Source organism: Tachypleus tridentatus, chromosome 6, assembly GCF_004210375.1.
Source record: "Tachypleus tridentatus isolate NWPU-2018 chromosome 6, ASM421037v1, whole genome shotgun sequence".
NCBI lineage: Eukaryota > Metazoa > Arthropoda > Merostomata > Xiphosura > Limulidae > Tachypleus > Tachypleus tridentatus.
In genome coordinates, this window is record NC_134830.1 from 168,863,642 (window position 1) to 168,881,786 (window position 18,145).

Consider the following 18,145-nt stretch of genomic DNA (forward strand, 5'->3'; position numbering starts at 1 on the left):
TATGGGTATTTAGGAATTAAACAGAATCATTAAAGATAATTTTCAAACTTTTTTTAGTGAGAAAAAAACACTGCTGGTAAGAAATTTGATTAAGTTTCATTAGCAAAGAAAAATTATATGAATAATAAGATTGCTGAATACTTAATTAAAGGATATTTTGTAAGAATTACAAAAAAAAACTTCATTTCTATTTTAATGTTTTTCTTAAATACTGGAACATTTTAAAATTACAATGTATGACAAATGAAACACTAGTTATTATTACTATCCTTCATCTAGCATCAAGAGTACTGGATTCATAAACTCCCAAACTCTTGTGACATAATTTTTATTTGTTTAATTTTGTTCAAAGCTACTCTGTGTCTATCTACACTACTCAAGACCACCCACCATCAACTCTGGAGCTACTCTTGTCAGACTAAATAGTTGGATATGACTGTCATAAATGGTTGCAAACTATGACACCTCATGTCTGCAGTCCATTGGGACTGATTTGGCCCCTTGGAAAGAATATGAACTTTGTATTTATGATATACTTCATAATTAAAGATATCAACATCACCATTTCATTAATTAAACAATGCCACAATTATTAACATTCATTATTATCATATTGTTATCACAATGAATCTGGCATTAGTTGGATGAAAAAACTAATCAATCAACTGTCATTTTAAAACAAAAAACACTCGGTGATAAAGTTAAACTCTTGTTTATTTCAAGTAACACTGAGTAAAACTGAAAGTGGATGAACAGTAAATCATGTTTCTTTAGTGATAAACCTTCCCAAAGGGTGAAGTTTATCATATATTCTATTAATACATTTCTCAAATAATTATAGAATGACAAATAATATAACTATAGTAGTGAGGTTTTAGGTTATTGGAAAACAAAAGAGTTTACACACTGCAAATTTAAAACACCAAATATGCAATCCCATGAACATATTTTCAGAAATGAATGAACTATCCAACACTAACAAAAAATTAAACAATTAATAAATACAGTTTTTACCTAACAACTCAATTTAAGTTCATTGTTTTATTGTACAATTCAAATGTCATAATTAAGATTACTTTTCTTTTGTTAATACTGACATTTCTGTCACAAATTATTTTATAACTTTAAAGTCTAAAACTCAGAATTAAGTTGATCTATTATTGCAATTAAGTCTTTCTGTTGTGATTACCTTTATATTCAGATAATATAACTTTTCTTAACACAATGCAATGGCAGCAAATAGAACTGTATATTCTTAAAAACGTACAATATTAAATATGTTTGTAAACACTCATGAATCATGAAAGCTAAATAGCAAGTTTAACAAAATTATTAAACTTTTTCATTCCACAGAATAACGTTACCAAAACAAAAATGATTTATCTTATATATTTTTGCTTATTTAATACCAAATTCTGTAAATAATTTTCTACATCAAAATAAAATTTAAAGAATATTTATAAGTTATATCATAAAAAATTCACTTACATGCTTTAAAAATACTCTGAGACTCCTTTTTTTTCAAACCATTTTTAATACTTTTCTATGGAGATCTATGTTATATAAAACATGACCTAACAGTGTTATATACTCGTAACATATTATTTTAAAGCTAGACAAAATCAAATTATCATTAACCCTCCTGGTTTGATATCAAAGGATTATAAATCTTACAAACTCTCCACATAAATAATAAACAAATGCATTGACATTTCCAAGGAAATGTTTCTTTTACAAACTTATATCGAAAAGTGAACACAAATAATACAAAACAAAGATGGTTTGATTTTACCTTAAAAATGTAATATAGAAGCATAAAAATTATTATAAATATATGTCTTATGCTATATGTTAGTAAATATAGTAACAAGAAATATTTCTAGATAAATTACTTTAGTTCTTTAAACATTTTGTTTGAAAAGGAAACATTAATACATAAATGTTATTTTACCATACTATAACTCCCTTTTACCTGAAATCAAACAAAAATATATGTTTTGTTTCTTATAAACCTATCAAGCATTCATCACTTAAATAAAAATTTCTTGTGAAAAATACAACTTTGATGAAGGTCATAAGAGCTCTCTATCAGACTCCTCCAACCAAAGCAATCAAAACCCGCTTGTAATCCCCAGAAGTGTCGTCCTATAGGAAACATTTGCAAAGTTTTCAAAAATAAGTTATAATATAAAACAATTGAAAAGCATAAAAGTAACATTAACAAAAAATAGCTGAAATCAGAAAGAAATGATCAGTTAGTGAAGTATATGTTCCATATTTAAGAAAGGCATGTATTAGTAAACAAAAGTTTCAGTACTGCTGTACCCTCTTATGTTGGTTTTTCCACACAAGCACTTAAAAAGTTAGTAAATGAAAACAAACTCATTAACCAAAGAGCTTTCAGAAAGTCCCCCAAGCTTTTCAATTGTTTAGTTTCGTTTCTGGTACTAGTTTAAAGTTTTGTTCTAAATGACTTCCAATGTTATAAGTATTTTGATTTCATATATAATTTTACCCATTCATTTGATTTTTTCAGCCAATAAAATGTCTTTAATGTAGAAATGCAGCTAATATCTGGATCTAGGATGAGAACACCACTCTTTGGTAGAAACAGGGAACTTGGCATATTTCTAATTTGTACCAATCAATTAACTTTAAACAGAGAAATCCAAGCGCCCTCTTGTGGGAATACTCACTACTATAAGTGGCTGATGCCCATGGTGATAATATGATTACACTAACGATGTAATAAATAAGTATAGAAGCTCTGCATATTAAATATAAATGGATTACATAGCCCCAAACAACAATTTAATAGTACTTGCACAGTTACTTGAATTTTGTTTCATTACGTAATAGTTAGTGAATCCTGATAAAATGTTATTTTAGGTGAACATGCATTTCATCAATAAGAATCACCTTCGTGTCTTTCAAACTTATATGAAACATTTTTCATTGTCATGTGAAGTATTATACCAATTATTTAAACATAGTACCTATTTATCCCAGTGAATCATAGACTGAACCAGTATTGTTAATTCTAAGGTTTTTACTCATACAAACAATACTGCTGAATACTGAAATGAAACAGTTTATACAAATACACAAAAACAGGCTATGATATTTTTATCTCTCATCTAAATGACATCTGTCATTTGTTGCCAAATCATGCCATGCTACTGTGGATGTACTGACGCCATTCCAACAGCTAGTATCATCATTCCTGGTGTCACGTCAGCTACCCTGTACAACCTGAAGCAACAGTAATACTTAAAACATCTAAACATAACTCTGAAGATCTACTGGGAGTTGATGAGTTATACAAGAAAATGATTTCAAATCAACAGCAGTTTGTATGTTGAGCATATGAGCTGTTTGTTCTACAATCACTACAATATGCAATCCTCACAGCTGCTATTAAAGGTTTTGCACCAGAAGACACAAACTACTTAACTCTCTGTGTGCACGCAGTTATACATAAAGCACTTGGCAGTTTATCAACAGCTTTACACTGAAGCAGTTGTTGCACTGAGGATAAAACACATCTTCACTACAGCAGCTTTTAACTGGACTCATAAACTAGGTAATACCCTAATTACATAAGGTGGTAGTGCTGTAAATATAACAAGCTATCCTAGAGAATGTAGGTAATGGATGATACAAGGTTTCAAAATCAACAGAATAAACTTGGAACTTGAGAAAAGTTGGTGGTAAACCAGTAAGACTGCTTACCATTATTACTGAATCCATGTTAACCTGAAGACGACCTAAGAAGGTCCAAACGTTGTTCGGTACTTTATTTTAATAAAAGTTTTAATACCCACCATGCCAGCCATCTTGAGAATACATTATTACTGAATCCATGTTAACCTGAAGACGACCTAAGAAGGTCCAAACGTTGTTCGGTACTTTATTTTAATAAAAGTTTTAATACCCACCATGCCAGCCATCTTGAGAATACATTATTACTGAATCCATGTTAACCTGAAGACGACCTAAGAAGGTCCAAACGTTGTTCGGTACTTTATTTTAATAAAGTTTTAATACCCACCATGCCAGCCATCTTGAGAATACATTATTACTGAATCCATGTTAACCTGAAGACGACCTAAGAAGGTCCAAACGTTGTTCGGTACTTTATTTTAATAAAAGTTTTAATACCCACCATGCCAGCCATCTTGAGAATACATTATTACTGAATCCATGTTAACCCGAAGACGACCTAAGAAGGTCCAAACGTTGTTCGGTACTTTATTTTAATAAAAGTTTTAATACCCACCATGCCAGCCATCTTGAGAATACATTATTACTGAATTGCTAGTGTGAAACTTGAATCTGCTAAAAATTTGAAAGCATCACTTTCAGTCTTTGATTATCTAGAAAACTCAGTGACAGAAAATAGTGGGCAGCTAACCTTCTAGCCCAGGGCACTAAGGATATTATGAGCCAGGAGATGGTGGAAACTATCCAAACAGTAACTATTTCAGGACAGGACCAGTACGCTGCATTTATAAGTTATTTTAACCCACCTGTGGTTAAATTCAACAAATATTTTACCTTCTTCAACATCTTAAGATAAAATTGTTTAGGCCAACCAACTGAAAATTTTATAAGCAATAATAAAGTTATTTTATTGAAATAAAATGCAAAAATGGTGGAAAATTTATTAACGTTTAGAAAATGTTCATACAAATGTTTATATGGATAACATTAACAATAATTACAGAAATTTCCTTCATTACAAGGTTGAATAAACAGTATTATATGAATAACTACAACATTACTTAAAAAAACACTTCCTTCATTACAAGGTTTTGAAACAGTATTATATCAGTAACATCAACAGCACTTACAGAAATGTCCTTTTCTAGAGGTTTTCCAAACAATTTCTGATACTCATGTTTTATCTGTACCATGTCTATCTCACAGCGAGATGTGACGATGCGAATCAGTGTACGATCATTGGTTCCTAAACCCTACAGATGATTTAAAATAGGTAAAATTAAATAATGCATTACAATTCTTGAAGCATAAATATAAATTTGCACAAAAAAATAGATTCTGTCTGGCAGACTGTCAGAGATGAACCATAATACAATCACAAGTTAAAAGACGTTACAACACGCACTTAAATTAAAATTGAACATTAAAATTTGCTATTAAATAAAATTTCAACTGTGTGTTTAAGTTTGAAGTGAAAGATAACTGGCATACAACAATTTCATAAACAAATAAAATAATAGTCCTATCCATACATAGTTTTTTTTCATTACAAATACAACATGCAATTATAAGCCAGAAGAAATATTTGAACCACTGTACCAAGCTCTTAATTGAAACACACATGCAACTTCCCTTAATTAGTTACAATTTTATTAAATACACAAAACTAGTTTTTAGGTCTACTTACAACATTTAATTTCAAGTAAATACAGTCATCTGTTTAGTCCAGAACTACTAGTCATTGTCTTTAATTTTCAGTCAGCACAAGTCTGAAGCATACATTATTAAATATGTATTGTGAAATCACTCAACATAATACAATAATATGATCTGAAATAAACTAACCCTCATGCTTTTGTGAAGCTTCTCTGCAAAGTATGCAGGTCTGTTTTCCACACATCGTGCTGTGTAAAAACACAAGAACTTTTTATAACTTTCAAATTCCAAACAACTCTGGTTTGCTTAACTTGTAGATTTTATTTGTTGTTTGCAAAAATTAAGATGCACAGATTTTATGAACAGATATAAAATAGAATTTAAAACAATGCAAGTTTACAAACACAATATATTTTGGAATTTATTAAAATTATTCCACAGTTGTATTTAAAACCAGATTTCTGTTGAAAATAATTCAATCACCAGAGTTTTCAAATTAAAACTAATCTCAAGATACTAATTTGACAGATGATCATGAAACAAGCAAAATTTGTTATAAACATTTGACTACAAACTTACAAAGCCTTTACTTAGTCAGTCTGAGAGCAATGTGATTTTCTAGTAAGAACAGAAACACTACTCTTCAACCTTTCAGTTTTCATATTTCATTTACCTATTTTCTGGAACTTTCAGAATGAATATCAAAAGTTCTTTTTCAATAAAACTTTATATTTTATCTCTTATGTTCTCTACCCTACCACAATCTTTATCAGCCTTGGTCAATTTGACCAAACCTGTAACCATCACACTTTCTTATGTAGTCATACAATAAAAGTTTATGTGAAACTCGAGACCAAAATCTTACTAACAATAGTATGGTCTCAAAAATTGTTTTTAGAATCTGATATGCAAGTCAGTTTATGTGAAACTTGAGGCCAAAATCTTACTAATGATAGTATGGTCTCAAAAATTCTTTTTAGAATCTGATATGCAAGTCAGAATACGAAATACTGCCACTAATATAACACAGAATATCCTAAAATTAACATAATCTATATGGCTTTTTAACTATGCTGGAAGTTGATAGAATAATCCACATACATAGTCAAGAAAGGATCCAATCTAGCAAACCCTAACTATGTGGGATCTGTCAATCTGACTGACCTCATAACTATCATAAAAAAAATGCTTTTTTCATTCTAGAATGACAACAGATTATAACACAAAAACACAAGTGTTTAAACAGATGAAGTCTCAATACTTTAAATATTTCTTATTATATTAGCCTTCCAGTCAACATTGCATAACTTGCATTGATACAGTGCACATGCACTCATGTTATTATATCCAATAGCATAAAACTGACCTATGGTTTGTATCTCAAAACAGCTGGTATGAGTATTAACACTTTTACTGATAAGGAAAGAACGTGTTGACCTTCCTAGGTCATCTTCAGGTTAAGAAAGAGAGAGTTTGAATGTGACCATTGACAGACACATCTCAGGAACGAGAGTATAAACTAGTACAGGATTGTAGAGAGCGTTGCAGGTGAATATTAGGTTATTAATTAGTATAGGCATAAAGATGTTCCTTTATATTAGTTTAATTTTGGTTTTAGTTGCCATATAAATAGGGCTTCTTTGATTTTGTATTTGTTTCCCTACTCTGGATGTTTCCTACAATTAAGTTGTGTTTATTTGATATGCAGTGTTCAAAAACGTGTGAAGGTGTTTTTTGCATTCTTTGAATATAGTTTCCATTTTTTTACTTGTTTCACTAATATAGAAGTCGTGGCAGTTGTTGCATTGTGTTTTATAAATAATGTTGGTGTTGTGTTTGTCAGTGCAGTTTTTGCACAGTATGGACTTTAAATTTGTACCTGGTTTTTGAATAAATTTGGTGTTTACTGGAATGTTGTGTTTTGTTGTAAGTTTTTTTCCAAATGTTGGTTATTTTTTGCTGATGTCGGGAACATATGGAATGCAGCAGAATAAGGTTTTGTAGTTTGTTGTATCTTGGAATTTATTGTTGTTTGTCTGTGGTTGGTCTAGGTGTGTGCATATAATTTTTTCTACGGTTTTTTGATGTTGATGAAGTTTTGTTTCAATTTGTTGATTTCACCATTAGTTTTATCAAGTGAACATAGTTTTGTGGTTGTGTTTATTTGGTTTCTTAACATGTTGAGTTTTTGTTTTGTTTCATGTGCTGAGTCCCAGGGAATGTATAATCCAGTATCGGTAAATTTTCTGTGGATTTCTGTTTTGAATTGTGTATCAGTTCTAGTGATTTTGTGGTTAAGAAATGCTATTCGGTTAGTTGTTTCCTGTGCAGAGGTGAACTTAATGTTGGAATGTATCGGGTTAATGTGACTGAAAAAAACTAAGTGTGTGTTCTGTAGATTTGAATCCAGCAATTGTATCATCAACATAACTGTACCAGTATAGTGGTGGGTGTAAGGCTGAATTGATCTCTTGATATTCAATCTGTCTCATAAAAATGTCACTAGAACTGGTAACACTGGATTCCCCATACTTAAGCCATTTATTTGTAAGTAGTTTTGGTTATTGAATTGTTTTTGTTTTTGAATTTCGCACAAAGCTACTCGAGGGCTATCTGTGCTAGCCGTCCCTAATTTAGCAGTGTAAGACTAGAGGGGATTCAACTAGTCATCACCACCCACTGCCAACTCTTGGGCTACTCTTTTACCAACGAATAGTGGGATTGACCATCACATTATAATGCCCCCACGGCTGGGAGGGTGAGCATGTTTGGCGCAACTCGGGCGTGAACCATTTTGAACATAAAGTTAGTTTTGAAGATAGTGAATTCTATAAGGGTTGCTAACTGGTTGCTGGAGATATGTATCAATGGGTTGGGGTCTTGGATATAAAGTTCTAAAGCTATCTTTCTTGCAGGCTTCAGTTGTTGAAACTTCTGAGAAGAGGGAGATTACATCAAACTGGCCATTGAGGCTTCATGATTTAGTTGATTAAGAATATATTTATTTAAAGTTAAAAGTCTTTGAAAAAAGGAGCCGGCCGATGTTACATATTTAGAAAATGCCCACACTGTATATTTACCGAGGTTGTACTTAAATGATTCATAGGTTGATATTAACGACACTTTAAATACTGACAAAGCTAATGTTTACCTATGGTTAATAAGCTCTGTTTTATGTCACCAGAGAACTCCTTTTCAATTGCTTGAGGAACACTATGTCCAGCTATTTTCTGATACTCAAAAAATACAAGGCCTAAATGAGCAAAGCTTCGAGATGCCATGATGGCATTAAATGTAGACTCATCTGTTCCCCATCTGTTTACTCCAGCATTGCAAAGACTCTGTTATAATATTTAAAGATAAATGTATTAAAATGTATATCTCTAACAATATATTAATAGTGTACCTTACATTAATTTAACAATTAATAAAATATTAAATAATCTTTACCTACTCATACAGTTACAATGTAGCATGTGTTAAGCTATACAATATCTTTATCAGTTATGACTTGGTATTATACATCAGTTTATAACATTTTTATCAATTACAACTTCACATCATGCATTAGGTAGACAACATCTTTATCACTTAGAACTTGGTATTATATTTTCTGTTATACGATATACTCATTAGTTACACATTGATGTTACGCGTTATGTTATATAACATTTTCATCAGTTAGAAATTGGTATTATATGATAGGCTACATAACATCTTTATCAGTTATAGCTTGATATTACATGGTAGGTCATGAAATACCCAAAACTTACCTTCAGATTTTCTGAAACAGCTTTCACTAAGAGAGATCATTTTAGTATATACAATTACACACAGACTTTTCTCTATGTTAAAATATATGTATTTGTGGACTTTTGGCTGTCTTATCAGGTAAAAATGTACACTGTTGTCCACTGAAGGCTCCAGTAAGAGAACCAAAAGCTCACAAGCAAAAATATTTTAACATAGAGAAAAGTCCATAAGTAATTCTATGTATTAATTTACCTACATTATGAAGTCTTGAACACAGAAATCACTTTAGGATACTTTGAAATAATAAGGGATTAAACACAAAACAATTATGCAATAACTTGTATTCCAATATGATAAACACTAAGTCAACATACTGTAACTGACAAATTGTTAAATAATTTATATAATAACATATGTACCAAATTCAACTTTGAAGAGATGTAGCAGGAACTCAGGTTTAACTAAAACAATTATTTAATTTTTTCTCAGTACAGGTTGAAGATTTGACAACAAAATCTAAAGTTTCATATGTTATATAACTCAACACACAGTACAAGTTATAACTGATTAAGACATATAATGTAACAACATCCATGTTAATAATGTTACTGTAAAAGAATGAGGAAATTTATCTTATGATACAGTTTCAATTAATGTTACTTTGGCATAGTTTCAGGATACTAATATGAACTGCTTATATCAAGATTTAAACCCAGGATCACAAGCTTACTGAACTTATCACCTACTAGTTAGAATGGTAGTTCATTACAGTTTCACCTTAGACAACCAGTTTGCCCCTGAAGAAGAAAGGTCCACCTTTCAAAACCGCTCAAGTTATAGGGTTTCTATTTCACTTTAGACGTTTTTACTGATAAACCTGAGAATAATTTATTACCTGAGCATCCTGCTTAGCTTTAACTGGGTCTGCAGGTCCTTCATCCCTTCCACCCTGAATTAATATAAATAATGATTACTGTCTATGTTAAAAAGCAATACACATTTTCAAACTTTTAACTCTAACAACATTTTAATTTTGAAATTCTATACAATCTTACAAGCAAAGCTTTCTGTACAGATAAGCCATGGAAGTGTTACATTCCATTAGTAATCAAAAACAAAGCTTGAATTGTGTTACAGTTAGTTACTATAATCGATACAGTATCATATTTTTCTGCTTTTTTGGCCAACATTGATGAAGTATCTTTTTTTTTCTTCTGAAAGTAAGTACCTGAGATTAAAAGTATTATTTATATGAATACACATAGGTATTCATATTTATAATTTTATTTATATGAATACACATAGGTATACTTATTTATAATTTTATTTCTATGAATACACATAGGTATTCTTATTTATAATTTTATTTCTATGAATACACATAGGTATTCTTATTTATAATTTTATTTATATAAATACACATAGGTATACTTATTTATAATTTTATTTATATGAATACACATAGGTATACTTATTTATATTTGTATAAAACACATTACTGTCCAATATTACAATACAAATTGTTTGCTAAGTGCATGTTTACTGTATACATAGTAAAACCAATTATATGAAAATGTTGCCTGCGGTGATTTGAGATTTCATCGATCTCTGAAGTACAAATATTACTAAGTTTAAAAGTTTCTAGTGCTTATAAATCAGTTGATCCAATTAAAAGGTTCTTTTTAAATGTCACTTGTCATTAGTTATGACTACAAATAATAAATTCCACTTACAGTTGTCATAGAAACCAACAATCTTCTGAAGTAGCCTGACGTATCTCCTATCAAATCCCTCTCTAAAGATTGACGATACACTGTGTTGTAAAAAGAAAAATTTAACATGATTTAATAAAAACATTGTTCATAATATTTCAATTAGCAAAAAATTCATTTCTACAGGAAAACCAATGAACTGATTATTTTGGTACCAGTATTAAAATTACTACTTAAAAATCATTCATGACTGTGACAGCCAATCAAAGCTCACTTATTTTACTTTTCAACAAGAGTACATAACAAAATCAGCATGACTAATATATTAGAAAAGACTGATTTGTAGCACATTTACTCAAGGAAGAGTTTTCTCCTTTAAACTTTAAATTTTCCAGTATCATCCACTTTGCTTAACATGTAACTGTTGCTTGAATGAATGTAACTTAAAATAACATTTTTTTTTCAGTTGAATTACTCTTCTCATAACACTTTTACTTCTATCAGTAATATAAAAATTCCATAATTTAGATGTTAATGTTCCATGTAAAACATTACAAGTGGAGAGAGCACAACAGTTATACTGTTTAATTTTGTCAAACTTGTGTTTTGTAATAATTCATTCTTATAGAGGTGAAATACACAAAACATATGACCATTAAATGACCTTTATGTTGTCACTAGTAACTGTTAAATAACATCACTGGTTTCAGTGTTAAGCAACTAGAGATTATTTATTTTAACCCTTTCAGCATGGTTGGCGACCACAGTCAACTTGAAGGCTCAGCACAGCAGGTGACCTTCCTTTATTCCTGTTATTCTTATGTATTGAATTTAATATATATAGTATTGAGTACAATCACTGAATATTTCAGGGACTTTTGTTGAGTTATTGTCGAGATATCATGCTTTTATTACTGATACCATAATTAGTTGAAGTATCAAACATATATATTCAGTGCCATGCCAAACATTAAAAGTTGTTATTAAGCGCTGAAAGGGTTAATAATGTATTTCTTGTTAACACTGTCTTATATTGAAATAATAATTTAACTCCACACGTGTGATTAATTATCCATATGTATCAATAGTTTATGTCTTATATTCTAAAAAATTTTCAGTGATTTAAAACTAATATGATCAAACCACTCATGTCTTATACATTCAACTTCTTGATTATTTTCCTCAATAAAATGTTCTCAAACAAATTTTCCTCAATTATGGTGAAACAAAATATTCATAAATAATCACTCTTTTCTGAGCAAAGTGACATGATAATATTTTGAAAATACATTTCAATTACTTCAACCCACGTGGCAGTTGTTCCAGCTTCTCACAATTTCAGTAAAACTAAAAACCACCACTTCAATTCACAATTTTTATTTTTCCAACCATTCAAAAATTGACATTACTTTGCAAAATAATCTTAAAAAGTGTTTGGTTTCTGTAGTTCCCAGAATGCAGTGAAAAACTTTGTGTAAGCAGTCTTTTCTGTTATAAAGATTCAGGAAGGACTAGATTGCAGTTATTAAAAATGAGCAAGGGGTATTAATGTGAAATGGTATCATTTGTCACAACTCATTCAAAGATTCTGATATGGACTTGAAATACTCTTACACTTCTTGTAGGCTTCAGTTATCTGATGAATATCATGATTGCTTCTCGTACAAAGGATTTCAATTAGAGCATGTTCATCTGTTCCTAATCCAGAAATAGCATGATGTAGTTCTGAAGCCAGAAAATCTGATAGAGGAGTCATCAGAGCCATTATTACATCTTCAAATCTTCCACTGAGCTCACTCTTCAGGTCCTTAACCAGGTCCTAAAACATAAACACCTTAACTCAGGAATGCCCTCTCTTTTAAAAGACAAGCAATAAGTCCAGTTAATGTTGCTATTCAATGCATCAGGTGTTGACTTGTGGTCAATGGATTCTGCAGGACTCAAATGAAACATAAATAGAGAATAAAAGGGTTGGATGGTTGCCCCTGTTTCGTAATCTTTGTTGCTCTTTAATAATTATTGTTACTATATTTATTTCGGTAAAAAGAAAGTTTTAGACATGCTCAGCTCATATTGCTTAGTAAATTAAAGTTTTTTTATGTTAAACCATGATGTTAAGTGTTATTACAGTTCAATTTAACTTCTAATGCACAGTGAATCCTTGTTAGCATAAACACTGACAATCTGGATTATTCACAATCCAGATGATTTTTTTCCTGTTAGCAAATCATAACAATGAAAGAGTTAATCAAATAATCCACATTTCAACAGTTACTTCTATAATAAACATGCATCTCTTATGTATGCATGGCTCAGTACTCTATACATGACACCATGTGAACAAAGTAAAGGTCAATCAAAAGAGGAAACAAGCACTAGATGGTACCTCTTTACTAAGACATTTACTTTTATCTAAAACAAAATTAAATAGTACAACAAATACTTCTTCACTACAAAAACTCAAAATTATCTCCTTGCTTTTAGAATCCCCATCTATTATCAGTTCTTAAAGTTTTGTATCCATAAAGAAAATGTGTTTCAAATGTTGACTGAAAAACATATTAATCCCTTTGCAACATACAGGTCAATATGTGCATTTCATAGGCTGCTACGGTTACATTCAAAATTTAATTAAACTACTTTATTAAGTATGTATACAAATTAAACTTGCTTCATATTGTTGTTGATAAATTACACTTCAATATTAAGTTCTTAATTTTATAAAGATGTATTTGCAAAAATCCACAATCTCCTATTGTGAGAACTATGACATATGCTCTTCCATCTTCTCTAATTTATTTCCCACACCTCCAGTAAGTAAAGAATTTAATGTAAATTTCTTATCATAATATAGATATTATTCAAGCAATGAATAACATTTATATGATTCAATCTTATTCGTTTAGGGAGCTATAAACATCAGAACCACTTACCAAATCATCTCCTTCACAAATTACCAATGATTTTCTCTGACATTTTAGACTTTATTCTTCATAACCAATAGAAAGCCAAAGTTTTAATGTATGGAATGTCATATTATATTACTTTGTGTTTTTGTACAAAGAATTGTCAATTTTACTTTCAGTTGGTCAAAATAATCACCATTCCAGTCATGCTGAAATTGAATGCCAACCAACTGTTAGGCAGATAATGACCAGGATGCAGGAAGAAACCCGCAACATGTCAAATAATGATGGCTGTTATGTCCCCCATAGACAACAAGTCTCCAGCCACCATAGCAAACACATCCTGGGTAATGTTTTCAATTTTCACCATCACAGGACAAAGCAGAAGTTACTGTCATTTGAGAATTCATAATAAGTAAGCAAGAAATGCTTCTCTCTTTTTCTCTAGTAAGGAAAGAAGTTATACTTGAATGAAATTTAACTTTTTTAAGTGTCACAAATCTCATCTATTTCAAATATAAGTTTAAAAACACATCCATTCAAGACATTGCCAAGACAAGGAATGAAGTTATTTCAAGCATAATTGTAGGGGATGTTGATGGAGGCTATCGTCAAATGATGATATCATCATGTATCAGCACACTTTACATTAAATATGAGATTTTTAGGTGGGAGTTATCTTAAGGCTCGAGGAATGCAAGTGTTGGAAAAACAAAAATGCTTAGTGTAATAGTTATTATATAGTTTACTTTGTGACTTAATATTTAATTATTATACAGTTTTCATAACAAAAGTTTTAAACATTATTATCTTAAAGGTGATAATTATGACAAATTTAATTTTGTTACATAACTCAGTGACAGTCAAATATTTTGTGCGTAGTTCAACTGTTGAAACCTCTAAGTTTTCCTTGCTGTGTAGGTATTGTTAGAACATAGCATCTCCTAGTTTGTAGAAAGTTCCAAGCTCCAACTAGAAAATATGTATATAAATATATATAGGCAAACAACCAAAGTTAGAAAGATCATTAGTGAAAGAAAACAAAGTTAACTGGCATGTGAGTGATTAGCCATAATGGGTGATTTCTAATGCGTTTTACAGCTGCATTGCAATAAAACAGATAAGAGAAATTGACTTGTCAATTTGGTTCTAAAGTAACTGAAACAGCCTACTAGGATTTTGATAAGTTATTTAAAGTTCTAGATGAAACTGTAGTAACCCACAGGGTAATATAAGTGACCTTATCATAAATCATAGAGTAAGAAACAGAGTAGATAAATGCCTTGTAAACTGGATTCAAAAGTAACTGAATCAGCCTGTGTGGACATTTTACAAGAAAAGAGAACAACTTAGAATTTTAGATACCATTGTAATATCCTACAGTGCAAATAATTTTTTGTACCTATGTTTGACTTCTTTTTTATTCATTATTTTAAAACATGTGGGTTGTGTGCTGTTTGTTTATGGTTTGAATTCATTACCAACAAGCCACAGACACTTACTGTAAAAAAATCCCAGCCATATTCATATTACAAGTCTCATTGAAAGATGCAGAAATGGACCAAGCTATTCTCAAAGAGAAAACATTCTACCTGCTATGTAAATAATATTTAGTAATTTCACACACAAAACACAATGTTACAGACTATTGCTTTTATGTTTTATTAAACTTATTGAATAACACACTTTTTAGCTTACCTGTTATTCATGCAATGGCTAATAATAAAATTACGAAAGTGCATACCTTTCCAAACTGGGTTTTGTAAGAAATGGCAATTTGCTGTCTTTGTTCATTGACACGTCTGGCTAAGATATTTATAATGCTTTTTTCATCTGTCCCTGGAATAATTAAAAAAATGAAAAAATAAATCCAGTCCCAAAGTAACATTATTTAATACTCAAGAATTACAGAGTATCTTCTACAGGTTTTTCAAACAAAAAAGGCTTTGGTTAATTTATATGCATACTATCAAATGTGTAGCAAAATTACTTCTTTAAAAAAATAACAGTATTAGTTTTTATATAGTGTTTCTTCAACCTATGTTTCAGCTTATGCTTTCTATCCAGTAACTATAAAATATCAGTTACTTCAAAATGCCTTATTCTGGAGATTTTAAATAGTTGAAACATATCTTACCCTAGAGACATTATGTAAGTTGAAACATTGATTATCTAAGAACAACAAGAAGTTTTGAAACAGCTCTTTGTGGGATAATAGATTTATGTCTGTACAAAGTTTCATCCATAACAGCATAAAGAAATAAATCTATTTTCCCACAAAGAGCTGTTTCATTGCTTCATGTTATTCAAAACCGGGTAACTATTATGTTAAAAAGCAAATAGTTAACTAATGGTTTTTTATCTCTGTTTTAAGTCATGTTTAAAAAAAAATAATTCAAACTTGGTTCTAACAGAAGTAATTTACCATAGAATACAAATAAAATGACAAAACAACTAGGTTTTCAAAATCCTTTTCTTTTACTTACATAAATAATTCCAAGTATATCAGTACTTTCAGTACAAAAATAAGTTCCAAGAAAGAAATCAAAGATAACAATAAACAACACAATAAAGGTAAAACACAATGCCAGAGAATCAAAGTACCATAGTTTTCTTGTTGTTGTTTATAAAATAAATAACATAAGGTTTAACTTTCTAATACTGCCTTTCAATATATGTTATCTCTTAAGTTTTAGATGACTTCTGCTAGAGGTCATTCTATATAGTTACACATCTTCCCTTTGTGAAATGATGGGTTATCAAAATGCATTCATGAATTAATTTTGGAATCCAAGTTCAATTCTGAAATAATATAAGTTGGTAATAATTCCCCCAAAATGTTTTTTAAAGAGTATCTGGTGACCTGAACTTCACCCTTTATATATTTTTATCATCGAATCACCAACTTTTCTATACTGTCCATCATATAAATAAATAATTGTGATTTAATGAATATACATACAAGAAAGTGTAATTTAACTACAGAAACCATGTTACTTGTTGAATGTAGCTTCTATTGTTGAACCTATCTCATCCTGTTCAAGTTTGTTAATCGACAATATCTGCACTTACACATAAACCTTTTAAGTTACATCTACTAGAAAGAATTTTAAACAAATGATAACAGATAAGAATAGATTACATACAGAAAAAGAGACAATTTTTATGTTCAATTTATAATTAAAAATAAACTGATATTCCTCTTTTTTTTTTCTCTCTCTCTTTCTTCAACCTCTCACATGTTGCAACAACGTCTTACCTATCAGTGGTTATAACCAAGCTATTTTCTATTAGAGGATAAGTTAATGTGTGCTCTTTCAGACTATACACTAGAAGATAAATACTTCTTGGATCAGCTGCTAACTAATTAATCTGAAAAATTATGATATATAATTCTTACAACACTAATTTTTTGACACAACATTTCCTTGTTTCAACCAAACTAACTATTTGGACCAATTATATAATGTTTAATAATTTTTTGTAAAGTACTACAACATGGTCTTTCAAATAGTGAGGTGTGCTTGGTAGGGAAAGGGAGTATACAAGTAATAACTGAATTCAGCAACTGTTTTAAAGTTTAACGATAAATTTAAAAGATTCAGCCATAAATATTTAACATTTACATCTTTAGATCTATTTTAATAATGTTCCTTATTGCAAACTAGAAAACTATGCTCATAAAGCAAACAAACCAATCATGGTGGACTTTTAATTTTTCTGTCACAGTGGCACTCTCAGTTGGCACTGTATTGCAAAAGTGAACATCATATCAAACGGATGAGTCAGTGGTGCACGAAAAAAAAAGGCGTCTTTGTATGTGTCGTACTTCTGCATATCTGGAGGGGCGGAGTATTAAATGACATACTTTTAGAAAGTGGGGTTTGAGAACTTTTGTAGAAGAGCAATCAATGTCGTTATTACTTACCTAACCCCTTCATAGCCTTTCGTAAGGTTTGGGCATCAGCCTGTGGATCAAATGGCCGGGCTGGTACAACTGTGCCTTGTTGCTACAAAATCAGTAACAACCAAGCCATGAGGTTTAGTAATTCAAAGAAGCTTAATAGTATTAAAAAATTTGAACAAATGTGTCACAAGTTATTTTGAAAAGTTTTCTGAAAACTGCTTTTAAGGTTTACTCAAAACAGAGAAACAATCACCATTTCTTTGCATTCCACATCATTTACTGATTACAGCTATTATATTTAAAAAATCTAGAAAACACATCAGGTTAAAAATGGACTAAAGTCAAGATCCAAAACTATAAAATAAACTAAAATATAAGAAAAAAAACCAAACGATGCAAGAAGATATACTACAAAAAGAATCTGAACAAAATTATTGGTTACTTGAATTAAGTATCACTGGTTTAACTTTCAACTTAAATTATATTTT

General features: G+C 30.3%; 1 protein-coding gene across 2 annotated transcripts in view; it reads right to left on the reverse strand.

Annotated features, from left to right (window-relative positions):
- Positions 1 to 696: 696 nt before the first annotated feature.
- Positions 697 to 18,145, reverse strand: part of LOC143254412 (annexin A5-like) — a 74,920-nt gene continuing 57,471 nt past the window's right edge. For both annotated transcript variants that reach the window (XM_076509533.1, XM_076509534.1), the window contains exons 5-13: positions 17,679 to 17,760; positions 15,495 to 15,589; positions 12,459 to 12,663; positions 10,866 to 10,945; positions 10,028 to 10,081; positions 8,531 to 8,720; positions 5,569 to 5,627; positions 4,854 to 4,976; positions 697 to 2,145 (exon numbers count right to left, since the gene is read on the reverse strand). In XM_076509533.1, the coding sequence (XP_076365648.1) occupies positions 2,089 to 2,145; positions 4,854 to 4,976; positions 5,569 to 5,627; positions 8,531 to 8,720; positions 10,028 to 10,081; positions 10,866 to 10,945; positions 12,459 to 12,663; positions 15,495 to 15,589; positions 17,679 to 17,760 (945 nt within the window). In that variant the 3' untranslated portion in view covers positions 697 to 2,088. The remainder of the gene's footprint in view (positions 2,146 to 4,853; positions 4,977 to 5,568; positions 5,628 to 8,530; positions 8,721 to 10,027; positions 10,082 to 10,865; positions 10,946 to 12,458; positions 12,664 to 15,494; positions 15,590 to 17,678; positions 17,761 to 18,145) is intronic.